We start from the raw sequence: 27,913 nt of genomic DNA on the forward strand, positions 1-27,913 counted from the left end.
AATACTGAATAAACCAAACTATATTAATTTCTGCAAAAATCTTGATTGGATCATCTATGGGAAAAGAACACCTTCTTCAATGCCCTAATCTTAACAAGGAGATGCAACAAAACAAGAACTTGAGTGCTCTCTACTGGGACGCAAGAAGCAAAATGGGCTAAACAATCCCAAATGCAGCCATTGGAAACCAACCAACCAACATCTGAAACGTTGCTGTAAGGGAAGGAACAGAAATTACAGTAAGTGATTCCTACTTCTATGATTTAATTAGCACAGTCCAGTATGAAAAGTGTGAAAACAAAGGAACACCAAAACAGATGCAGTGGATCAATCCCTTTTAGGTTTTCTACTAAGGGACCATGAACATGAGGATTCAGTGTTTAATAGAACCTGGCCTTCCAATAAAAATTTGCAATTCTATTCCTGACTGACAGCAATCCATAATGCTGAAAGCACTGATATGGCATCAAACAGATTTGGGTTGCCATTCCCCTTACAAACATGTAAGGAATTCCATGAGTAACATGTAAGTTATCCATGTGCTACTGTTATGCTTGTATGTACATGGCAAGGACTTCACATGCTTGAAGGAATGTGGCTTCTCTGATCCACCAATATCTGCACACACAAGCAATCCTCCTGCCTTGAAGTAGGCTGAAAAACTTTTATCTGCAGTAAATACAGGAAGGCACTCACTCCCACCTTTCAGGCACCAAATTCTTCTTCAATTGCTCTTTTGGATTCCCTGCTCATAATCCTGTGGGCAAGCCCTGCATGTTTTGTGGCTATATCTTCAGCCTCCTGTTTCAAAACAGGACCCTATTCAGTCTTCTCATATTTAGAAGTTTTTAACATTTTTCTCCTTGGCTGAGTAGTTACACACTGATAACATTGTTTTCCTGTTCACCATAACATTATTTAGCACTGACAGTGATATGCCAAGCTGTTCCACAACCTTTGCACATGTCACATGTGGTTGATCATCCATCCTCTGAATCATCTCCAGTTCCTTAGAAACTGATAATGCCTTATGTTTTACATTTGTTTTTGTGGCCATGACTACAAAGTCAGAGACCAGGTTTCACAACCATATAGAACCACAAGCAAAATTATAGATTTGTAATTAGAATATACAGAACTATAATTTTGCCTGTGGTTCTGTATGGGGGGTGAAACCTGGTCTCTGACTTTGAGGGAGGAATACAGACTGAGGGTGTTTGAGAACAGGGTGCTGATGAGAATATTTGGACTGAGGAGAGATGAAGTGACAGAAGGTTGGAGAAAACTGCATGACAAGCTTCATAACTTGTACTCTTCTCCAAGTACAATTAGAATGATCAAGGAAAGGAGGATGAGATGGACAGGGTATGTAGCACAAATGGGGAGAGGAGGAATGCATAAAGGATACTGTTGGGAAAGAGGGAAGGAAGGAGACAACTGGGAAGACCAAGATGTAGGTGGGTGAACAATATTAAAATGTGTCTTAGAGGGATAGGATGGGATGGTATGAATTGGATTGATCTGGCTCAGGACAGGGATCAGTGGAGGGCTCCTGTGATAACGGTAATGAACCTTCAGGTTCCATAAAATGCTGGGAAGTTCTTGAGTAGCTGCACAATTGGCAGCTTCTCAAGAAGGGCTGAGCTCCTTGAGTGAGTGACTACAGCTCTAAATAATATACAGCTTGAAGAAAGCAGTCTTCTGGGATTTGGCACCGTGTATATGTGGTTAACACCACATATACTCGTACATGGTGCCAAATCCCATAAGACTGCTTTCTTCATAGTCACCGCCATGAAAGCCTCAAATCTTACAATATACAGCTTAGTTTACTTTCATGCAAATTCATGAAATTCAATACACATATCACCAAACACAAGCTCGCACACAAACACCATGCTACCATATAGAAAAACATTTTTCTTGGTTATTCAATGATGCCTTCAGTAAAAAATATCCCTGTAACAGGCTGTGAAGGCCCATAGGGTTGTGAGATGTTGAGACTCCCATGTTTTCTCTAGACAATTCACTGAGATGGTGGTAAGGTTGTCAGCAGCCACTCTTTACACCCCAGGAAGATTTGTGATACTCATTTCTGTCAGAGGCTGAGTTCACCCCAGGGCCATAGTGTAGTTGGAAAGATTATATGTCAACTGAAAAATCCACCTCACTGGGACTTGAACCCACAACCTTCCAGCTTGTAGCACAGTGCATCAACCAACTATGCTACCACATGTCCCATGATGCTCATGATGCGTCAAGACATCACACCCACTTAACCAGTTAACTAATTAGACACTATGCCATGAATATGTATGGGAGTGGATGTATAGGTCCACATTTTCTTGACTTTGGCTCTAGCTGGAAGTGAGCAGTCAGCTTCACACGCCACCCACTTTACCCCTGGGGAAAGAGCCCCCAGTACCCACTAGAGAGAAGACTGCATGGGCCCAGAGCTGGTCTGGACAACATGGAGAAGAGAAAATTCTTGACCTTCCCAAGATTCAAACTCAGACTCCTCGGTCATCCAGCCTGTAGCCAGTCACTATACCGACTGCAGTATACAGAATGTAAATAAATATATGTTACAAAACTCTTTGGCAGATAGATGGGATCAATTTGATAATATTTTGTTAATATACCCATTCAGAAATGCTTTCTTTTGGCACTAAGGGTCAGAAAAGTTTCTGAGGATACATAAGTTTTATGGGATGTTGTCACTGTTTTGCATTATAAAATTTGCTCAAAATGGCAGCCAGTGACTTTACTGCATATTCTGCACCACCTGGCCATGTTATGTTGAACTCTCTGAAAGATTCCCGGCATTTCCCAGATGGTTCTGGCTGCTACCGCAATTCTTGCCACAAGATCATGTTGTGTCTCCACGGGAGTCTCATACACCAGGCTTTGCATGTATCCCCAGAGAAAGAAATCCAGTGGAGTCAATCTGAGGAGCGAGGGGACCAGGTTTACTGGACCTCCACGTCCAATCCATCTGCTGCCAAAAGTTTCATCAAAATACTCATAGACAACCTTAGTTCAGCGTGCTGGGGTGTCATCATGCTGGAACCACATTTCATGATGGGCTTCCAAAGGCATCAATTCCAGCAGCTTGGTAAGGTCTCTTGGAGAAATGTTCGGTAAGTGTCACCAGTAAGCCAAAGAGGTAAGAGGTAAGGGCGTCCTCCTTCACATTTCAGAGGCCCTAACACATAAACAAAGCATTTCCGGACATTGGTGTATTTACAAAACATGATCAGATTAAACCCATCTATCTACCACAGTGCTGTAACATATATTTATTTACATCCTGTATATGTAATGCAATCTGACAAAAACTTACTAAATGGGTAATATGTTCAATATGTAATCTTTAAAATTAGCTCTTCTTAGGATGGAAATCCTTTTATGCAAGAAATACTTCAATTATTCTTAACAGCATTACACTTGGTGCTAAATGATTTTATTTATTAAGCAGGAAACCATTTTAAATAGGATCTTCTTAAGCTGGGCTCATTGTACTTTAAAGATGTACAATAATCTTGTCTTTAAAAAAATGAGTGTGAGACATATTTACAAAAGATACAAATGTAGCACAGCTTTCAGCCGACCCTGTCTTTTCAATTGTATTGGATATATCACAAAATTCATGCTACTGAAGGGCGATCAGCACACTCAAATCACAAATTTCAGTTATTTGCATATGTATTTATTTAAAATGTTTTCAATAGCTTACATGATGCACCATCAAATTATGGGATAATAAGTGACTAACTGGAATGGACATGTAAGGAAACAGCAATGTCTTAGTTTGATGTATGCTTGGTCAGGAGCCTGGAGGAACTGGAGACCGAAAGTGAAAAAAGAGAAGTCAGTATAGCCAGTCTCTAGACTGAGGCATGGTCCACAGAACTACTGAATATGAAGGAGTGCTACTTCAAATCACAAAGTACAAAAATTAGCACAACAGTTTCTCACTGTTTGCAGTTGGCAGTTCCTTGCATTATTATTTCATCTGTTTCCTTCATTATAAAATTTGGACAAAAATGTGTGGTAATTAACTAGTTAAGTTCTAGTCACTTTACCTGAACTTTTCCTATTGCACCAATTGCAACCTGAGATGGTAAAATCAATGGCTTTGTGTACGTCCCTCCAATCTGAAAGTAAATATTTCTAGTGTGTATATTCTTCAATTGCACCACTTTTACTGTGTAATATTTATGTTACTCAATTAGAAATATAAGAGAAATCATGTAGTTCAGTAGCACGAGCTTGTACTAAGTCAATTTGCAGATCCCCCTATGATTCTCAGAAATCCGATCATCTGCACAATGCTTATTTAAATCTGCATACAAATACGATATACATTTACAAATTACTTTCAAATAATATAGCAAATTATACAGCACATATTTCAAATTATAGTCTTCAGCTCTCCAACAAGTTACGTACCTTCACTACAACTAGTGTTCTTACTTACTTACTTCATATTATCTCCCTCACAAACACATACTCCTTTATGATTCTGAAAATTCAAAATGGCAATTTTCATACTAATGTGCGGGAAAAGTAAAGGATATACATGAACACTTATGCAGGGTGTCATCATTTCACACTGTCCTATATATACTTGTATAGTTGCAAGAAATACCACATTCACAGATATAGAGGTAACTTCTAAGTAATTTGATGTGGCAGCCAAACTGCAATATGAATCTCTCTGAATATTACAATGACAAATAAAAACGCATGCTGGAATCATGCACCACTAGACAATCTACTGACGCTCACTTCTTTCCCATTGTCACTACATTCAAGAAATTTTTCTTGATCTACCAGCATTCATGTGTCATTAAAAATGTGTTAAATTCTACTGCCCATCTTGTCAAAATAAGAGTACTTTTAGGGCATGTGACCAGTTAATTTCAGGAAATATACACTCCTCTTCAACATACAGCTATAAAGGGCAGTGTTGTGAAGCAAGATGGCAAGCTTCTTTTTGTACAGTTTAATCCAATAAAGGTCCACTCCAGCATCAAGTGCATGTATCATCACCTACATATAGAGTGCAAGTGTTCTGTTTACATGGGAAAGAAAGTCAGTGCAATGGCCTTCTATGTAACAAAGCTATACTAAGTAGACTTATGCTGCCTCTACTGCAGCTAAGGTATAGTAGATGGATTATACACATCACAACTGTTGCCAAGGCTGAAGCTAACATTCCTGACAATAATTAACACTATGGTTGCAAAGCTAGAAGGTTCAACATTGCCAATGCGAAAGCCCACCATTACACATGATCCTGCCCTAGTTGCATCCACCTCCCATCTTCACAACCTACCTCCATAAGAAAAAATTCCATCTTATGGGCTGAGACACTGCACAGCCCACTCAAAGTTCACGGACATTTCACAGCAAACATACTCCAGCCCTCTTGAGAGTCAAACAGTAAGGCAAACAAGCAAGCAGTAAGCACAGTACTGGCAGTGGAGGGAGTCTGTTCTTTGCAAACACCAGTAAACTTGTACCACACTACATCCCAGAAGACGATACTATTTACAATCACTGCAGTGAGAAGCTCTAATAAAACATATACCCGTAAGATCCATCTTAATGTTATCCTCCTATCTTCTCTGTTTTCTGTGTTAACATTTCTCAAGTGGATTCTCTGACAAACTCCTGGCTGCACTCTTCATCTACTTACAAATCCATACCCGCACTCCCTCTAAGCCTCCTAGATATAAGTGTCCCAAAGGAGTAAGTAGCCTGTACTAATCACAAAGTTCCTTCTTATGTGATGTTCTGAAATTCTAACTTACTTAACCTGTCTTTAAGTCCAAATACCTTCCTTAGCAATTTCTTTCAAATACTTGAAATTTAATCTATTCCCTCAGATATGAGCCCATGCTTCACACTCACATACAAAAGAAGTAAAATTATTTTTTTATATCCTGGTTCTCACAGTTTAGTAAATCATATAAGACAATAGTTCCCAAACTGAATAATGACAAGTATTTCCAAAATTTATTATTCTAATTTCTTTATGAACCTCAATTATGTTTGTGTTATTCCCAAACACATTAAAAAACAACCTCACATGATTTATTACATACAGTTGCATTATGTCCTTAGAAAGTGGAAAAACTGAAATGTGTAGGAGTGACAGTAACAAAAATTGCAGTACATCTCTCTGTGAACAAGGGTACATCATACCTTGTGCAGGAAACCTTATGGAAGTGTGTCTGAATTTCCCACTGACACATAATACCAAATGTTGAAAACAGAATCTAGTAACTTTCTAACGATTATGTAACAGTCTGCTTCATTTACTGATAATGATGCACCCTTGTTCCCACAGTAGATGGCATATGTTGCACATTCATGAAGAAATCAAAAGCAATTTAAGCCTTTTCAACCTGGCAGTTTACTTCTTAACTGCAAGTGCAGGGATGGTGGTTAATGTGCGAACCATGGTGAACTATGCCTAAGCAGTCAATATTGTGACATGATGCCGGAATAGTTCATTGCTAGGCAACAGTTCATTAAACACACCTGTGGGAGCAAACGCACACAACAAAGGAAGAGTGGTGTTTTCTGTGGTCCGAGCCATGCACGCTACAATGCAGTGATACGGTAAACACATCTCCACAGAAGTGAATCAACATGGAATAATAGAGGAAGCAGTATTTTCTATGGGGGCCACCCTGAGGCTATATAATGAGAATCTCATGCAGCTAGAATTAGAACTAAGTCAAGAGTTGAACTCCGTGAAGATAAGCGAGAAGAAATTGCAGTTGTAGCAAAGAATTGGATTGAGAATTCCGGAGTAGGCAGTTTGCAGATGATGGAGGAGTCGAGTGAGTTCAGCTTAGAGTTGAAAGTCCAGCAGTGAAGAGAAGACTTTACATGTGCTGTACTATGGTGATAGTTGAAGTGTGTGATTCAGTGATACTGTTATACTTCCTATGTTAAAATCCATTGCCAGGAAATGGTGAGTGGAGACTGTAATAGACTGAGGACACAAGTGACAGCAATGAACTGTAAGGTATGTAGATCAACAGTAGTGCTGTGGTTCTGAGTGGTGTGTATAATGTATCAACAAATCCAATTATCCAGTCCAAAACACATCTATAAGTCATGCACACCCCTAAACTGTGACAATATTTTACCCATGTCATATACAGTCTGGATCTTATCTATGTGTCACAGTACTCTGTTATTTGTTGAACCTGAAGTTGTAAAATACTGATGTAAGGTTGATATTTTGGAACTTATGGACTTGGGTTTGATACATTTCAAAGTCGCTGCTATCACCATGACAAGACTTTTTCATAAGATCAATACAAATGAGACTGATTCCATTTCTGACAATTTACCTAAGATGATTCTGACAGTAAATGTATATATGATTTATCAAGAGACAGTGTGGTAACATTCAAACAAATCAAGTGTGGCACAATAGAGGAAATGAAGACAGGGCTAGAGTACATGAGGTCACAGTTTCCATTCCTGGCTTCAATCGTGCTGTCACAAAGATGCAGATTCTAAATCATCTGAATGTGCTATCTATTACATGCATATGAACTATATAAAATTATTTTACCAAATGCTGTGGTCTAGGGCTTCAGACTCCTACTCTGTATTCATGAAGCCCAGAGTTAAAAAGCTCAGCCCCCATGCTGGCTTTCCTGAGATTTGTCATGGTTATCAGTCTCTACACATGAAAAGCCAGAACAGAATATTAAAATGTGCTTCCGCATCTCTTCCAATACAGTAATCACAAATCACCTTACCTTCAGTTGTGAAAAGTCATTAAATAAAAAAACAAGGTACATAATTTTGGTTGAGCCAAACTGCTGCTATCAACAGCATATTCAAGGAGAAAGAAACAAAACTCAGCAGTGGGTATCATAGCAGACGAAAGCTTTATAGGTCTGATATGTATGATGTGCTGTGTCGCAAAGATAAAGATACCATTATTCCTGATTTATTTCTGCTTTCAGCTTGTTCAGATTATGTGACATCAAAGGAAGAAAACTGGCAAATAATGAATTTGAAAGGATATGGAAGTGGTTATGCCCAACATACCCCAGCATTTTTCTCAAGGGAGTAAAGAAAAATATAAAAACCTCAGAAGTCAAGGTGGCCTCCAGGGCAATATCCGAACTCAAGACCTGCTGAAATGAAGCAGGTATGTTAAGCATTCCATCATGATGTTTGATCAACTAGTGATCCACTAATGAGATATATTATACTCCATCGTATTGAAGTACTGAAATGCGGCTCATTGCTACATATACTGAGATTTTTCAGCTTCAAAAACAATGACAATCCATCAGCAAAATGGGTGCACATCACAACAAATTTTACATGCAGAACAGTTCTGAAATATCTCCAAAACAGCTATTCCACGTTGCAATGTCCTTCTCAGAATTCAGCCATAAACAAAATGAAAATCGTGAAATAAAAAAAAAGGGAGCTGCTTTTTGGCAGATCACTGCATAAAGCAAAAAGAGGCATGGAATAAAACTGCACAGGCTTTGCGGTGGCAGAGAACAAAGGATTACAGATGACATGGACATTTATTAATAGAAACAACATAGGAATTATACTGCAAGAACCACTCTCTGAGCTCAGAAGCACCTTGTGAACATGAAGCAGGAACGGTAACCACTCGACTGTAATGTTTGTTCACACAACTGGTGCATGCTGGAATAATAAGACTGAAGTGATTATCTAACAGGAACATACACAACCTCCTTCACTGTGTCAGTGCATGGAAGAACAAGGAAAGGAAAACATCTGCGAGGTGCTATCAGACAGTTCCTGGACTAGGTCAAAAAAGAAATACTGGCTTAACTTACTCAATTTTGGCTGCTATCTCCTTCAAAATAGTCTCACTGGGAACATATACATCGATCCCATAATTTTGTCCATGCTTCAAAAGCACAATGGTCGTCATTTTCCTTAATGCTGTCAAGTACCATTTGTGATTCCCTTTCGATGTCAGACACTGTTTCAGAACATTGTCCCTTCAGTTTCATTTTTAATTTGGGAAACAAAGCAAAATCACAGGGGACTAAGTCTGGAGAGTAGGGAGGATGGAGAATGATAACCATGATGTTATGTAAAATCTCCTGGAAAACTCCATAACTGATCCCAGCGGTATCTGTGAGCTCATGGATTGTTCAGTGACAGTTTTCGTGAATGAGTTCTCGAGTTTTTTCAACATTTTATGTCATTTCATTGGTGCTTGGTCACCCTGAACATTTGTCATCTTCAACTGACACTCAACCCGCCTTGAAACGTGAATGTCATTTAAGAACCTCTGTCTGGCTTAAAGAATGTTCTCTAAAAGCCTCATGAAGCATTTCAAGGGTTTCAGTAGCAGATTTACCAAGCTTCATGCAAAACTTGATGCAGACACGTTGCTCAATTTTGCCATCCATCACAGACAAAACAAAATGCAAAGTTGAAAAAGCACTTGTGTAAAAACAATGCATGTTCACAGTGTGGTGTCATGCAACATGCTGATGCAATAGGCTTGTGGAAGTGTGACCTTTGCCTCCCCTCTCATCTTCTTTCACTGAGGCAGTTACAACAATAGCAGTATGGGAACTTTCTGATACCACCCCCTATCTTATGATTAGGCAATGAAGGAACAGAGCATGTTGGGGATGCAAGTGGCATACAGACAATTCTTGGTTAATTATTACTGTTTCTGTTAACGTTTTGTTATTGATACTATTTTCATACCAATACTCCACACAAAATCATGTTAACTCGTTACTACATTGGTCGGACTTCACTAGCAACAGTGCATCTGATGACAGTAAAATTGGCATGAAGCATCAGCCTCTACCACTCACTCCATCTTTGCTTGCTGGTGAACAGAATGCATCATGCTAAATGATAAACAGATATTACTGAAGTTTTTAATTGCATGTGCTTATAACCATGAATATACAAGGATCTACAATAGTGTTCATACTGGCTGTACTGTAATGCATCTCATAGGTGTGATAAAACGCTGAGGCATTTAACCTACCTATTTCTTAAGTCTCTTATAGCAAAAACTGATCAGCTTAATGTCATTTCTCATAATGTCACAATTTATAGGAATGTAACCACAATATAAAACAAGGTCTTACTGAATTAGCAAATTTTAAAGACAGAAATGAATGAGAATAAATCTGCCTCATATCCTGAACATTTCATAATTCATAGTCCATATGGCACCAAACTCACCCGTAAAGTATTTCATGAAAAACTTGTAGGCTGTCTGATTCAAGCTACAACATAATGCTAGAGTTGTGAAAACTGTGATGTGGTTTCTTTGCTTACCACATTTCAATTTGAATCGCACAAAGATGCGTTCAAACAATTTCTTTACAAAGTATAAGGTCTGTTACGTGGCCACTATGTCCATTGTCTTTCAAATGGAATTAAAAACAGATCAAATATCTGTGTGTAATCTTCTCACCTACAGTCTATGTTATACCAGCCCACAGAAATAAAAGTACAGATGACTCACAGAACATAAGAACATATTTCTTGGAATAAGATATGCTGTAAGTAGAGCAAGTAGAGAGGTGAGATGCATTTTTGTGACATGACTAATTTCTTAACTACAACTTTCTGCAATATGTTGCAAATAAAAGCCACCCCATATTTACAATTAGGAAATTTGGGGTAACTGAAGGTACAACCAGGAAGTCTTGGAAGCATCATATGTAGACGAGAGAGAGTCTAACTGCTGGACTTGCATTTTTACAAAGACTGAAAAAATGAAACATTACTATCTTCTATGACCTGCACTGAGATGTGGGTGGGTGAACAGTTGAACTGCGAGAGACTGCAACTCGCAGAGGTTCTCGGCTGGGCACTTTTTTCATCATTCTGACCACGATGTCTGGACAAGGAAATGTACTCTAGGAAGTCTGAGACAGGCAAAATCATGCAGTGAATGAGGACTGCTTGAAGACAATGGCTAGACCCTATCAACATGAAGCAAAATTACATTCTGCTTTCCTAGTAAATGGGCCAGAAGTTATGATGCAATCAGTACATGAGGTAGGAGGGTTGAAATTAGATGAACTGATGAGGCATAGCAGGTTAGCAAAACCATATGGCAGGGTGAAGTGATTTCATCTGATGAGTGTTAAGCACCTGTTGATTAAATGCAGTGTAGAACTAAAGGGGTCACACCTTTGTTATTCAAAGTACTTTTATTCCAGGACGAACGAAAGGTTACCCGTATGCTAGAAACTGCTGAGAGGTAACCTAATAGTGTGGTAGCAGTACATGTACAAAGAAAGAGTCAGGATTAAATGTTGGAACCCTGAATCAACCACCTCCCTATCGTGTACACTATAAAAGAGCAGCATGTTACTACAAGTGAATGTAATGGTTGAATTTTTCAAGGTAACCACTTGCCCCAGTGATGCGCACTATAAAGTGATGGCAGCCACTGTGGATTCATTTTCACCCTGAGCTGCAGTCACTATATATACAGACAAAATATTCATTATATTTTAACACTCTAAAATATCAATAAAAATGGATTTATATTGTCACCTGTAGGGTGGTACACATGACGAAAATGACGGGTTCTAGTTCAGATACTTGGTTTTATTAGCACTTTGGTTACAATCTCTCTTAAGCACATTTAAATACAGTGCTATCACAGATTTACACACTTCACAATCACTCCATACTAATCTTCTCAGTCTATTTTCACTAGTCTTCACTGGTCGTATCCTGGCAATGGATTTATAACACGGGAACTATAGAGGTCTCACTAAATTACACACTACCAGCCCCAATGCACTCTAACACACAAAGTTTTCAACTCACTTTAAATCTTCACAGGTTGCCAAACTTTTGGTGGCTGTCTCCTACCAAGAACTCAGAACTCTGTCACACATTCAAAGTATTACACATGAATGAAGCCTTCTAATCACACACCAAATCTTCACAAACCGACTTCTTGTTCTTCTATGACAAACTTTCCGTGGCTATCTCCCACCGAGAACTCAGACCATTGAACTCTGTTACTCTGTCTTGGTTATTCCTGGAATCTTGCTATATAGCCGCAGCAAGGACCACACAAAAACACCGTTCTATTGTTGAAACGTGTTTACTGAGCCACTGCATATGAACGGTCACAGCGCAGAACACACAGAAAACAGTCTCTCTAATGTTGTGTAATGTACTATGTTTATGGAGCTGCTGCCTGGCAATGCATTGATCAAGTCCGTTACAATATATGTCACCACTTTCATCATTAATCTTCAAAATGCCCTCCCATTTAATAAAATATCATAAAAAAATGATTAACATATGACCATCTTAACAAATGAACATGTAATAACAATGAACTATAGATCATAACTCCATCCAGCTTATGGAATTTTGGGTTTCAAATCCCTATTGCACTTACTGTAAATATGGTGCCACTTAAGGGTTAAATTCAGAAAAAGTTTCTGCCATTCAGTTCAGAATCTTTCATCTTCCCATCTGCTATCTAACAATGTAAAGATTAAAATATACAAAATTAATGTTTTTGTTTGTGTAGGATCTCTCACTCAAGGGAAGAACAAAGGTCAAGGGTGAGCAAGAACAGAGTGCTGATGAGAATATTTGGATGTATGAGGGTGGAAGTAACATGAAGACGGAAAAAACTGCAAAATGAGAAGCTTCTTAATTTGTCCTTTTCGTCAATACTACAAGAGTGATGAAATAAAAAGGCACGTACTATATGGGAGAAATCAGAGATGCATACAAATTCTTAATCAGAATACATTAAGGGTAGGGGATTACTGTTGAGATCCAGGTGTTTACAAGAGGATAATATTAAACTCACTCTTAAAATGAGTGTGGTCTGGATTCATCTGGCTCAGAATAAGATCCATGAGTGAGCCCTTGTGAACACAGTAATGAATTTTTTATTTCCATAAGAGTCGGGGAAATTTCTCACTAGCAAGAGATTACTAGCCAAACAAGGACTGTGTTCCATGAGTTTGCTGGTTACTTAGAGAAGAGTGTACTACAACAGATATTCATATAGTTAAGAAGAACACTTACTGCTCCAATGTTAGACAAGGTGAAAGTTCCATCAATCAGATCTTCTTGACGTAGAGCACCATTTTTCCCCAGTTCATGTAACCGGTTCATTTCTTTGGCCACTTCCAAAAGACTAAGTTCCTGTACATTCTTTATATTTGGGACTACTAGCCCATTTGAAGTGTCCATTGCTACTCCAATATTGTGAGATTTTCTGTAAGTTAGCGTTTCACATGCTTCATCCACTTTTACATTTAAAATGGGAAATTTCTCAAGAGCTTTTGAGGCAGCTTTGATGAAAAATGGCATGTATGTCACTTTTATGCCTTTTGCACTTCCAATTTCCTTCATATGTGGCAATAATTTCACCAGTTCCATTACAAATATTTCATCACTATATACAAATTGAGGTATGTCCTGAAAGGAAATTAATTAAATAGCATACACAAACACTGTTATGTTCAATTCAAAACCACATGGATATGTCACTTTCCTTTTCAAAAGCATTTTGATACTGAAATACATGATAATACCATTTCCGGTACATTATACCTTTTCCTCAGTATATATTAACACCAATTAATTTCAAAGTAATTTCTGAACAAATAAGGATATGGTGACCAATATTTACATTTATCACATGTGTGAAGCACTACACTGACAACCAAAACCTTACTACTGGCATCATTCAGGTATACTTTGGCACCTGTACAGTGTAAAATGGTTTTCCATAATTTTTCTCTCCTCAACCCATTTTGGTCCACAATGATTCTGGCTCCTATTCAATGGCTACTGGGGCTTCTTCCTTAGGGGCGAAGACTACATGAGCATAAAATTAATCATTCAATTCCATCTAGTGCTGAGGCTACCAACACGTGGAGCTTAATTCAGTTTTTCCAAATTTGAGGTCACCTCACAAATGAAAATAAGAGGCATCCACTGTTGGGTCTTTGGAATATTAATTTTAGCTAATCTGCCTGAGGTACTTGCAGCCTATTCAACAAACTGTGAATTTTACACCCCCAACTTTTCTTTTGCCACAGTCAAATCTCAGGTGTAAAAAGTAATAAATGCAGTGCATAGTTACACCATGTGTGCCCAGTGCAATGCAAAATAAGATAAATTTGAATAAATACTGTATGTTATTCTAAGAGTAAGGGTATTTTGGATGATGGTTTTAGAAATATTTATATTCATATACCCAAAAAAATGATTGTTCTTTAAGCTAAAATGGCAGAGCACAGCCAATGTCTTTACACCTGTCATATAGGTTGCACATGAGAAGCATGGCAAGAAATAGGTTAGTGGCTGCAGCTGCAATGCAGGGCAGGTAACAAACTGTAACCAAGGCCCTGTTATAACCTGTACCCACCGTATAATCCTTACCCCAGTCAGTGGATGCAACCAAATCTATTGCAAATTCTGCTGGGAACACCCAGGTCTACAAACATGGACAGCACATTTAAATGTAGAAGTGGTATATAGTTACAGATCAGATTTTCAACTACATTTATGAGGGAGGGAGGGGGAGTGGGATGAAGGAGGGAAGGAAGGAAGGAAAGGGGGAGAAGGTGTGTATAAGAGCATTTTACATCTGTAATAACAAGTTTAAAACTGATCATTAAACATCAGATTTCTATGCAAATTCATACTTAGCTTCCATATATGCATGCTACATATTTTTGTATTAGTATATTTTACAACTTTTATGGTATGCATCTGTTGTGTGTCATATGAAACATATATAATGTGACAAGTCTACACAATAGTTCTGAAACAGACAAACAGACACTACTGTGCCGGCATTTGTTTAATTCTAATTTTAATTTTTATCTCTTTAATGTCAAATTTTAACGGCAAGTTTTAAACTATATGTGAACTACATTTAAATCAAAGTATATTTATTAGTATAAAAATTTATACAAACACAACATGAATTCATATTGATTACTAATGCAATTCAAGAATACCTGTATTCTTGCATGCCTGAAGATGACCCAAGAAAAAGGGTCGAAACATGTAGTGTTACCACCAGCAGCTAATAAAACAAATGTTGACACTGTAGAGTCTATTTGTCTCTTTCAGAACTATTACTGTGTAGACTGTCCCATTATATATTCTTGGTATATTTCATGTTGTAACAAATATCACTTTATTTTTACTGCATATCTTTGCATAATTAAGGCATTTGTTTTCTATTTTTGTTTAATGTGTATTTTCAGCATATCTGGCTGTTTTCCAATCAAATGTTTCTTGGAATTTTACATTCAGCAAAAATTGTAACAATTTTAGATGTTCTTCAGAAAGAATGGTATAAAATTCCACTAGAGACTGTTTGAAACTTGTACGAGTCCATTCCATAAAGGTTTTCTGCTGTATTTAAGGCAAAAGGTAGTCCAACATCATATTAATAAGGAGATGTGTACAGTATCTGCAGTGTTTCCATTATTTTGTCCAACCCCTGTATAGAATTCTCAGTTAAGAATAGAGAGTGTAGATCTGTGGGTGCATATTTTCATTGTGGTAGTTACTTTTATAAAAAGTGGGATTTGAAATGATGGGAGGATACAAAACAGTTGAAGTCATATTTTTTCAGCAGAGCAGGAAATGTATTACATGTGAGAAGTAGTACCAACAGAAACAACACTGAAATACAAGTGTCCACGTAGGAGCTACAAAAAACTGAATACCCAGTACCTCAAGACAAACATTACTGGAACAGAGAGTGCATTGATCTTCCTAAACTGTTCCTTTCGCAATTTCTGTGAAACAATGGTTGCTGCTAACATGCCATGGTATATATTCTAAAGGGTTCTGATGATCGTGTATAACACAGAGGATTACTGGGTTTTTGGACTTTTTCCATGGTTCAGTATTCTGGAAAATAGAAAACACGAAGTTTTGGAAACTGGTCTGTTTCTGTCCTCAGGTGAAGAGGGTAAGACACCTACGCAGTTAGGCCCATTAGAAAGAGCTCTTGTCCCTTCAGTTTCATTTTCAATTTGGGAAACAAAGCAAAATCATGGTGTACTAAGTCCAGCAAGTAGGGAGTATGGGGAATGATAACCATGTTGTTGTTAGTCACAAACTCTGTGGTTTTCAGGGACATGTGGCAGGCGCGTTGTCACGATGAAGGAGTAATGTGGTACATGTTCAGATTTTCTGTTAAGATCTCCTGGAAAACTCCATAACTGATCCCAACGGTGTCTGTGAGCTCATGGATCATTTGGAAATGGTCTTTGTGTATGAATTCTCAAATTTCTCAACATTTTATGCTGTTTTGCTGGTACTTGGTCATCCTGAATTTCTGTCATCATCAACTGACACTTGACCAGCCCTAAAATGTGAATGCCATTCAAAAACCCCCGTCTGGCTTAAAGAATGTTCTCCAAAAGCCTCACAAAGTATTTTACATTGCTCAATTTTGCCATTCATTGCAGACAAAATGAAACACAAAGTCGAAAAAGCACTTGTGTAAAAACAATGCATGTTCACAGGACGGTGTCACGTGGCAGACTGATGCAATAGGCTTGTGGAAGTGTGACCTTGGCCTCCCCTTTTATCTTATTTCACCAAGGCAGTTACAACAATAAGAGTCCAGGAACTTTCTGATACAACCTCGTACATATGTTCTATCACCCCATATACTTTCTTGGTCCTTTGATGGCCCGATTGCTTTACATGGTGGTATCATTTTCACACATGCATCATCCAAAATATCAGTAAAAAGTAATCTCTGGAAATTACACCAGTAAACAATTTTATCTGTGGTTTCTTCCCAATAGACCAGTAGTATTTTATGTTGGGTAATGGGTTCAGGCCCATATATATATTTAGACCTAAAAACGCCTTCACTTCAGGAGGACACACATCAGCCCACCTACTCCAAGTCGACCATGGGCTTAGCTGAAATTCGACAATTTTGTGTCTCGTGTACCTGTGTCTTTATAACAATGTTAATCAAAAGCTCATAATTGAAAAATAGAAGAAAATAATCCATGGGCTCTGCATCTGGCAGGAGGTTAAATTGTGACCCTGCATTTTTAATAAATGTGTACGTCTTCGGTTTCTTGTCATGGATTGTCACGTCTTAACTCCCATCAACACGCAACAACACCTGTTTCACTCTCATTCTCACTTTCCGAAATCTCATCACTTGATTCTTCACTCATCCACATCAAACAATATGATCCATTTTTTCAATCCAGAGGGCTGGGGTTCGGCCAAACGTAAAAGCATGCTGCTAATACGTGACACGCTGTAATATATAAATGGCATTTATTCCTCAAGAAGTTCAAATTATGACTTCCAGATGGCAGATAAAGCATTCATGAATATGCTGGCACAGAATACAGTGGCCAGTAGTGACATATGATCAACATGTGACCACAGAAATGCAAAAGAATCTTTGTCAATCATACACCAATATTCGACCATGGAAGCACTGTGACCATGTCAACTACATATCCAGATCCAACCAGAAAGGGTTAACAGTCATGAAGACAATTCTGGAAAATTCTCCAGAAGTGAATAACTTGATATCACTCATACAGAAGGTGTCTGTAAAGGCCACACTCCAAACTGAGATGTATGAATACAGAGATGAACTACATATGCCTCAATACTTCCAGACAACAGCCTAACTCACTGGGGTTAAGGACTGATGCTGCTGTTTTACACTGATCATTTTGATGTAAAACAATTTACTGATTGTCTGAGTTCCATGCATGCATCAATCTAGCAAGGTTGGAAGGGGTTTGATGCCAAAACAGTGCAAAGGTCCAGCTTTAATTAATACACATTTCAAGACACTATCACAGTCAACAAGAAAGGCAGAAGCCTCTGGTATGGCCCTAAGTGAAGTCTTGAATGAACAAGCTGAAATGAAGTCTGTCCCTTTCTTGTGTATTCTACTTTCCTTCCTTTCCCTCCCCCCTTCTCCTCCTTCCTCTACCTGGCTTCTAAATTTCGTTCTGCTGCTTGGCTTCATAACTGGGTTTGGGTGAGTGAGCCACCCCATGCTGTACCCAACTCCTGGTTTGTGTTTACGATCTCCTTCACAGTTATTATCGACATTTGTCTTATTATTTATATTCACTCTATTTATTATCTTGTGTACATCATTTAATAAACCTTTATGTTACTTGTGTGGTAAGCTGGTTTTGATTTCCATATCACTGGCTTCGATCCAGGCTGACACCTGGGTAGCCCTTTCTTTCAGCCCCAGTAGGGGGTGAGTCATGGTTTACAGCTTCCAGAAGAGATACAACTCAGTGACCCTGTTCAAACATGATATCTGAGGATGGTGCAAGGTCCTACACGTATAAATTTAGCCCAACCAACATACTCCACCGTGAGAGAGAGCGAGAGAGCAAGTAAAAAACATCGTGACATGCTGCAAGACAAATTGTACCACATTTACAGATGTAATTTTAGTGCTCCTTTATGCAAAACAGGGTGCCTGATAGTTAAGGAGTGTAAAATATGTGAATACTACTTTTCAGAATATAATTTTACACATTACATTGAGACAATTACCATGGAACATTACACGGCAACATATTATGGATATTAATGCCTATGGACTCCAGCACATGATTCTTTAATGAACTTGAATCCAGTGCACAGTTTTGGCAGAAAATGTGATTAAAGATGAATGTGATATGGTAACACAGTATGGATAGTTGAACCTAGAGATGTGATTTGTTGGCTAACACTGAGATTAGAATGCCCATTAATATTTAACCAGTGTATAATATTTGTGGAAAATGTGATTACAGTTTCCAATACTATGTTGTCATAAGTCATTCAACTTTAATTCCATTTTTTCATAAAAAGTATGTCTGATGAGATTTTACCAAGGGTAGAAATTCCATATTTAGTGATTTTCCAAAACATCTCGTCTACAATTAAGGATGTGCATATTGAGCAAGTAAACATAGTATAACCAGAGAGAAATGAGAAAAGAATAACCTATGGACAGGCATAAATTATGTGAGAACTACGTATATTATAACTGACAGAAATGAAGACAGGAATCAGTGGAGATCTCATCAGCAACTTACTATGAGCTTTTATGCACCTATACATGCTAAATAATAGAATATTTTTGCATTCTGAAAATAAATTTTTGTTATTCTAGAACATACATGCATGCATATTTTGTCAGGTTTTAGTGCATAGAAATCTAATGCCTACTGATCAAGTCATGAATGCTACTACCATACATGAATATCATTGTTTGATAGCATTTGTTTCTAAGAGTAAAAGCCTATATAAACATGCATGTTGATGGGCCTCCCATTTTTCTTACATAAAAGTGTGCTCAATACTGATTACTGTACAATAACTTCCTCCACTAACACAACACAGAGAGCTACTAAAAATAACAGCAAACCTCTTCAACAGAATGTGTGTGTTGCTAAAAATTACGATTCACATGCACTCAAACTTGATAAATTTATACACAGACTGATGTACTTCTTACCCAAGACTCTGTCATTGATTTCACCATTGCTTTTCTGAAGCCTTGTATGGGTTCTGTATAATCACTTGTTGCCAGAGATCTTGTAACAGATTCCTGTGTAGTACATTTAGTTTCAGATGCAGTTCTTGTGTCAGATACAGATGATATCTTCTTCAGGTATTCTAATATATCTTCTTTCAGAACTCTACCACCCTTTCCAGATCCACTTACACTGCTTAGCTTAATCTATTAATGAATTGTAACAAATTTTCAAATATATTAATTGAATACAGAAAAATCCATAAAGCTTGTAAAGAATACTTTTCTTTGCCATGACAAACTGAAATATGTTGTTTCCATTAGCTATTTAAAATATGTGATCCTTCACACATCTCAAACAAAGTGTGTCTAATTAATAATATTAACATTTTACTGCATTACTAGCAAAATTTCAAACTTCTAGTATAATGCTTAGAAACTATACCAGCGATTTCTTTGCTGAAAATCTCATTCTTGGCTCTAGCCTCAAGGTTGAACACACACCGCAAAGAGTAGATGTGGGACATTACAAATTCAAACTTTCACAAGAATGGGCAGTGTGTGTGAAAGAAAATAAGAAGTTTGTTGGTATGCATCAATTATTTGGCAATATGCATGTAAGTCAAAAGAGGAACAAACTATATTACAAGACAAAACATGGTATCCAAAACAAATCCCGTGTGTGTTGCACACTGCCAATCAAAATACTTTAATAATTTATTTTAATTTGGACTCTTAGTAACAAAGAACATTTAAATTATTGATTAGCCTCATCCAAGTGCAGGACTTTTAAAGACTATAAACATTTGACAAAATGGATATAAAATTTGAAGTTAGTAAATCTTCAACAAATATTCTGAACTGAACACATTCCTTCGGATGACGAGGGCGATACCTGAACAACATGAAAACTGATACCTGCAATGTTCGTTTACATAGAATAGGTCCTTCAGTCTGACAACTGATTAAAATTTTAATGCAGCACTACAGGAGCTTACTTTGTTACTTGTTAAAGGCATCCATTTAAAAGGAAAATGTTTTACTTTACTATGGAGATAGGAACCAAAACCAGAGCTTGGACATGCTTTTTATTAAGAACAGCAGTTAACCCACTGGGCTTTAAGTTTCTGGGTACAGGAAAATACATTGGTTATTTACACAAAACAAACACCTAATGACAAAAATAATATTTCACTGCCACCAAGATATGCCACGCATCTTATTGAGGCATTTTAAGATACAACACAACACCAAAAATGACAAAATCTCTGAGGAAAAGCTGAAATTACATACTGAGAAGATGGAATAGTTCTGCATGCTGGTCCTCAGTTCACTCAAGTGTTATAGGAAATGGTTCTGTAAACCAAAGCCAATGGGTTAAGAAAGAATATACTGTTTAATTCTCTAAAATCAATCAAACTACTGTAAATATGCTTGCCCCAAATTGTAGAGAATCTGCCAGAAGGCTGCAATGCTAAAGTCAAATCAGAGAACGTTTCCAAACCACCAAGAGTTCACATAAATTTAATGATAATAAGAAAAACATAAGAGAATGATCTCATTCTCCATTTCAGCCTCACAATATATGTATAATTCTAGGATAGCTATACAGTTTGTACACTTATGACATTACAACAGCTATTTTTGCTCATCATCAGGTAGTACTTACACAGGCACGCTCAACTCTCTCTGCTACTCCCCTTCCTTTGGCCAACGTTTACACTTTGGGGAAGGTCATATTGTTGTTTACAATGTAGGCTTTTAGTTATAGACTTTGTAACTGATCATTACTTACCAGCCTAATTCTTAAATATTAATATTCAGGACTTAATACCAATCTTGTACTAAACGTGACTTAGGGCCATGCCATAGCTCGAACAGTTAGTCGCCGGCTTCCCACCACTGTGTCCAGGGTTCGATCCTGGGTCTGGTCAAGTGGGATTTGTGGTGGACAAAGTGGCACTGAGGCAGGTTTTCTCCGAGTACTTTGGTTTCCCCTGCCAATCTTCATTCCACCAATTGCTCCACAATCACCCTAACCTATCATGTGGGGTTGGTACGATAGGCCAGAAGTGGCCGCAGTACAAGGGACTTAGTCCCATCCCAATAGCAATAAAAGAAAATTGTGACTTATACTCAGGTATGCATTAATTATTCTAAGAATTTGCAGTGAGAAATATTCTGATAAGAGCTACTAGAATGAACTAGAACTTATTAAAAAAAATTGCAATTCAACAGTTTATGTTCATGTACTTATAAATGCTACCTGTGCGACTAGCATTTAAGGATTCCTGTCAAACACACCAAAGACAAAATAACTCACTTTTAATAAGTTTTGAAGGCTTGTTTAATACATTTTAAACAAGTTTAGGTTCAGTATAGAACCACTTAATCTGTGCATATAAAAGTGATTAGTGAAAGTGAGAGAAGCACGCCATATTTTTCATTTTATTCGTAACATGCAATGATAAACACAATATATGGATCCATATAGAAGGCAAAATTCAATAGTATAAGGCTTGTTAACACTTTGCAGACCAGCAATTTAAATATTTAAATCAGCCTTGGGACCAGCATTTTTAAACCTACTACCCTAACTTGTGCACTGTTCACTTTAAAAATTAATATAAAATCTCCTAATTAATTTTATGAACTAAAATTTTTGGAGAACACTTACCAATGCTCCGAGAAGTGCTTGAGAGTGTGATATTTCTGGAAATATTCCCCTTTGTGAAGTGGCATTACAGAGAACTTGCAAATGTAGGCAGTCATACTCCTTTTTTTGTGAACTGTGCAAACATGGGACTGCCTAGAAGGATGCTTCCCCTTGGAATGTTCACTTTTCACAATTTTCACAAGGGTATGTTTCCGCATATCGCCCGAGAGTCACCCAGGGGGGCCCACATGAGGCCTGCATGGGGTGAGAATTGATGGGCCCGGCTGCACTAAGTCTGTGTCTGACTCTGGTTCTGCCACCACCATCTGGTCTGTAGCCCAGACCTTTGCCACATTCATCAGAAATGCTTTGTATTTCAATTTCGAATCAGGGTTTAGATTTTTGTAAAACAAAAATGAATTGAAAATGGCACAATTTATAAGCCACAAGGCAACTTTCCTTGTCCACTTTATTGTTTTCCTAGGAAGAGAATAATAGGCCAAGTATTGATCGGCTCTATCAACTCCATTCATGAACATATTATACTCAAGAAATACAAATAGGCTTCTTTACTTGTCCGTGGTTCCTTTGAACATCAACCATGCTTGAATTGTGAATTGTGGAAATCATATTCACAACACGAGTATCCCTCCAGGATGGAAGAAGAATATCCCCTTCCTCCTGTCCTCCTGAATGTGGTTTCACCACGTTTCAGGGATTTACATTCCTCTTTCAGATCTGGAGGAAGGCCTCTGTTCACCCTAACTGTTCCACAAACATATACTTTTCTCGAAAGAAGGTACTCTGCAGTTACCACATTGTTATAATAATTGTCTTGATAGCCATGGTAATTTTGATCAAGATAGGGTTCCAAAAGAGAAACAATAGTTTCTTGTAATTTCTTGCCTTCACCAGAATAAATTTCTAAATTTCCAATATGGCCTGAAGTGCTTTCAGAAACTACACGAACAAGTAGGCCATACTTTCTTGCTCTCTGAGAGATCGCTTGCTCTTCAACTGCTTTCGTCCTTGATCCATATTGCACTACTAACTTATTGCCTGGTACATACAGCTTGAAGACAAACAAAGGCATTTTTCTTTGGAGTGGAATAGGAAAAGTGAGGTCATGTTACTGACTACTAAGCAAACATTCGGGAGGTCTATTACGCACCAGTTATGTATCTGCGTGGCACCAGAGCAAGGTATAGTGTGTTGCAACATAACGTGTCCTAAAATCATAATATGTGACCAGTCCACAAAGTGTTAATGTATTGCCTGATGATGGCTCCAAGAGTCGAAACATGTAGTGACACTGTACGACCAATAAAGTCAGTTATGCACAGAAGAATGTGAGTGAGTTATTCGACGATGTTCGACAGGAAAAACAAAAACTTGCATAGAACTGCATGCATTCCTTAAAGATCTTAAGTATTTGTTTAAGTCCACAACCAAAAACCCACACTGTAAAACAACAATATCACCTTCAGCCAAATGTAAACATTGACCAATGGAAGGGGAATAGCAGAGAGAGCTAAGACTGGCTGTATTGAATACTACCTGATGACGGACAAAAATTGTGGCCGAAATATATGCAACTGCAGAAACTGTATAGTTAAACTAGTCTATAGTGTATGACAAACTGAATAAGATATTCTATATGTAATATGAGGCTAAAACGCAGTATTAAAAAGAGAAGGATAATTTATCAGCTCCCTTCTGTATGAAAACAATTTAAAATCTTACATTATTTTCTATTGCTATTCTCCTTACTGCTGGTGTGGCAAGAATCTTGTCTAGCAAAAAGGGCACTTTATCTTCCTCTGTAATTGGTGTTGATTTCCTTTCACTTTCTAAACTTATTCCAACTGCACCTGTTAAGAAATGATTCTTTTTATACACACTGACACTATAATTCCTGGACATAATAAACATTCGTCATATACTGTTACAATTTACTGGTAATACTGCTCACATACAGTTGACAGTGTTTCAAGAGGACTGGCATATTTCTGAAATAATCCACACAGGCTTTTATACAGCAGACATCATTCAGGGCTAAGAAAGCTTTAGAGTACTTTGGAACCTTTGAAATATGTAACCAGAAAGTTCGCACCTTATTGAGCCCCTAAAGAGGATCCTTCCTCCCATTGCAAGAAACCCTGGGAACTGTTAAAGGCAAATCAAAATAAATAATGTTTCAAGATGTTTAGTGACATGTGTTTGCATAGTTGGTTTAAGTTTATCTGATGATACCCTATCAGTAACATGGAATATTTAATATGGGATGAGATGGGGAAGCACTTTCACCTTAATATGATTAAGAAAAACCACAAGAAATTCAATGATGACTGGTGATGTCCAGGATGATATACCTCCAAAATACAAATCAGGCAAGACTGTGCCTGCCAAGCTAACTGGATGTTTAATACCAACAACTACGTGCATATGGCTAACTCTTATTCCAATGGTTCCCTTATGGAACCACTGATTCTAACATCAGATACCCAATTCTAACTGCAGAAACTGCTTCCTCCTTAAAGTGTAAAGTTAATGAAGAGCCTAAGGCCATGCCATAGGTCAGGTGGTTAGCCACACTCTTTCCACCGCAGTGGCCCAGGTTCGAGCTCAGGTCAGGTCATGTGGGATTTGTGGTGGACAAAGTGGCACTGGGGCGGGTTTCCTCCAAGTGCTTCAGGTTCCCCTACCAACTCACATTTCACCAATTGCTCCACAATCACCACCATCTATCATCTGGGGCTGGTGCAAGAGGCCATACAGTGGATCCAAAAATGGGGGAAATAATAATGAAAGGCCTGATGCTGTATTTTGGTGCAACTTCATTCTAAAGTACCTTTAAGACCATTAATTATTTAATTTAAAGGTTTGCTTGTCAAATCTGTTTCATCTGTATAGCATACCTGATATTTCTTCCACTTCAATATCCACTAGAGGTTTTCCCACTGATGCAATGTCATCTACATCGTAATAAATCTTCCTGATGATTCCGTCATACCGACTTGTGATTGTTACAGAGGCCTTGTCACTCTGAACTTCACATACATTGTCAAACTGCGACACCTTGTCACCAACTTTAACAAACCTAAATTAAATTAAATTAATTAGCTTTCTCCAAAATCCAAAATTCACATTTCTTTCACACCAATAAATACTGGTGGATGCAGCTGATATAACATTACCAATATTAAGGTCTATCTAAATGTAATCTGCTACTCAATGAATATACATGGCAAATAAAGACACAGTTAATAATAATTCAGATGCAGATTCAGACTACTGACATCAAGTAATAAGACCTACTTGTAGCATACTAATATACAATACTTGTAATATCATAACATCTCCAACCCAAACTAACTCCACAGAGCCCGGGCTTTTTTGCAAAGCTAAAAGTCTTTCATTGATAGGAAATTTTATGGAACTCAGGTTTATTACCATGTTCACAGTTCACAAGAGATCACCACATGACCCCACTGTCAACCAGTTGAATCCAGTGAACACATCTCTGTTAACCCTTGCCAGCTGAATTTTAATCTTCCATTACTTTGGCGCTGATGGATAATTTGAACTTGGCAGTAATGCAATTTATATTTCAAAATGTGGCATTAGGTCTACTGAACCAGGACATGTGATGCCACTGTTGTGCAAGGCACACTTTCATCTATATCTACATTTCCAAATGGTCTCTCCCATTCGGGATTTCTGATCAAAACTCTATTCAATGTGTGCTACATACCCTGTTAATCTCATACTCCTTGATTTGATTACCCTAGTGATATTTAGCTTACTTACTTAATCCATTCCTCTGATACCTTACGGTGTCAAGGTTGTTTTTTTCATTTTGATCATTTTACAGACGGTAGGACTCCTTGGACAAGTGATCAGCACATCGCAAGGCCTCTACCTAAACACAGGGCAACACAAATACAGAATAAACACATACACATACCAAACATCCATGCCTTGTGTGGGATTCGAACCCACAATCCCAGCTTCCGAGTGAGCGAAGACAGTACATGCCTTAAACCGCCCAGCTACAGTGACCGGCATGATATTTAGCATGAGTACAAATTATAAGGTTCCTCACCATACAGTTTTCTCCAGGCTCATGTCACAGGCTTCCATTTGGGTCCAAATGTTCTTCTCACCACCCTTAACATAGCTTTAATCTATCTGCTGCCCTTGCAGCAACAAAGTCTCACCGTCTTCCATGACAGGTAATAAGAATCAGTAAAACCACATTAGCTTAGGTAATTAATTTCACAAGGACAGAAGAGACCATGCCTGGCTCTATGTAATAGGAATAATGTTACCTTGATACAACATGTATGCATCTCATACTGACCATTCCTTGACAGTTACTTCATTGATGCCTTCACCAATGTCAGTTAAATTAAAAGAAACTATTTTGTTGGCCTGTTTAGAAGATGAATGGAAAAGCATTTTTTTATGCAGCCATGATGTTTTAATGTCCTGAAGACTGAATCTAGTTTCATAATTTAAGGACATCAGTACAGCGCCTTCAGATTTCAAGCTTCCCTGTGAAATGTAAATAAAAACTTAGTACCAAACTTTATCATGCATTACCATCTACAAATGGCAAAAGTAATACAATTTGTTATCCCACTCCATGATCATATTTAAACACACACTTTTACTGATATTGAACAATAACAACAAAAGCAGCAGCAGCAGCAGCAGTAGTAGTAGTAATTCAATTTTTTATTTATTTACATATAAAGCTGAACAGCCAGTGGCCAATTATAGAGTCCCACAAATACAAATAATCATCAGCAATAACACAATATATAGACAAAAAGAAAACAAAAATTGATTAGTTAAAGTTTTTTACATTTAAGCATAAGTTTCTAAGCATATCTGTAGATTACAAACTGCATTAGCAGCAGAAACACATCTAGCTGAAGGAAGGTAGCTGGAAAGCAAATGAACCAGGTAAAGTTATATATTTTCTGAGCAGGAACATGAATGCTGACTATTTCAAAGACAGAGGGGCAACAATTACTGCTGTTAAACACATTCATTAAAAATTATGCATTGGAGTGATGACATTATCCTTGCAACAGGTCATGGAGGCCCATAGGGTTGTGAGACATCTAGGCTCCCACATTTTCTAGACAGTTGGCTCACAGATGACGGTGAGGTTGTTAGCCTCACATGCTGGCCACCCTTTACCCCCATGAAGATTCCTGGCACTCATTTCTGTTACAGGCTGAGTCGACCCCAGGGCCATAATGCACCTGGAAGGATTAGGTCAATCGAAAACTCCAATGACCTCATCGGGAAATGAACCTGTGATACTCAATAACATGAAAGACTCTACTGCGACAAAGGGGCACAAAGTTTATTTGCATGTGCTCGAATTTATTGGAGGCAGTAATCATAACACAGTTCCAAGCAAAAGAAACATACTCAAGTTTAGATTTGGCCAAAGCAAAATGCAGCATCAACAGGGTGTCTATGGTGTAAAAGGAAAATGTGATTGTACAAATAAACCCCAGTAATTTCAATGCATCTGAAAAAAGAAAACTGACATGGAGATGGAAATGAAGTTCATATTCAACATGTACACCAAAAGCTTTAATACAATATGTTTGCAATATAAAAGAATTTCCAAGTGTGTACTGATTTCATCATCATCATCATCATCA

General features: G+C 37.8%; 1 protein-coding gene across 3 annotated transcripts in view; it reads right to left on the reverse strand.

The window, feature by feature from the left end:
- Positions 1–27,913, reverse strand: part of LOC111868340 (lipoamide acyltransferase component of branched-chain alpha-keto acid dehydrogenase complex, mitochondrial) — a 43,857-nt gene that overhangs the window by 6,619 nt on the left and 9,325 nt on the right. For 2 of the 3 annotated variants that reach the window (XM_023858900.2, XM_023858899.2), the window contains exons 2-7: positions 26,590–26,783; positions 25,145–25,326; positions 23,970–24,097; positions 19,553–19,777; positions 13,087–13,482; positions 4,086–4,157 (exon numbers count right to left, since the gene is read on the reverse strand). In XM_023858900.2, the coding sequence (XP_023714668.1) occupies positions 4,086–4,157; positions 13,087–13,482; positions 19,553–19,777; positions 23,970–24,097; positions 25,145–25,326; positions 26,590–26,783 (1,197 nt within the window). Of the gene's footprint in view, positions 1–4,085; positions 4,158–7,603; positions 7,715–13,086; positions 13,483–19,552; positions 19,778–23,969; positions 24,098–25,144; positions 25,327–26,589; positions 26,784–27,913 lie in introns of those variants that run through there. The other variant, XM_023858901.2, reaches the window with a different exon arrangement.

This window comes from Cryptotermes secundus, unplaced genomic scaffold (assembly GCF_002891405.2).
Source record: "Cryptotermes secundus unplaced genomic scaffold, Csec_1.0 scaffold1796, whole genome shotgun sequence".
NCBI classification, from domain to species: Eukaryota; Metazoa; Arthropoda; class Insecta; order Blattodea; family Kalotermitidae; genus Cryptotermes; species Cryptotermes secundus.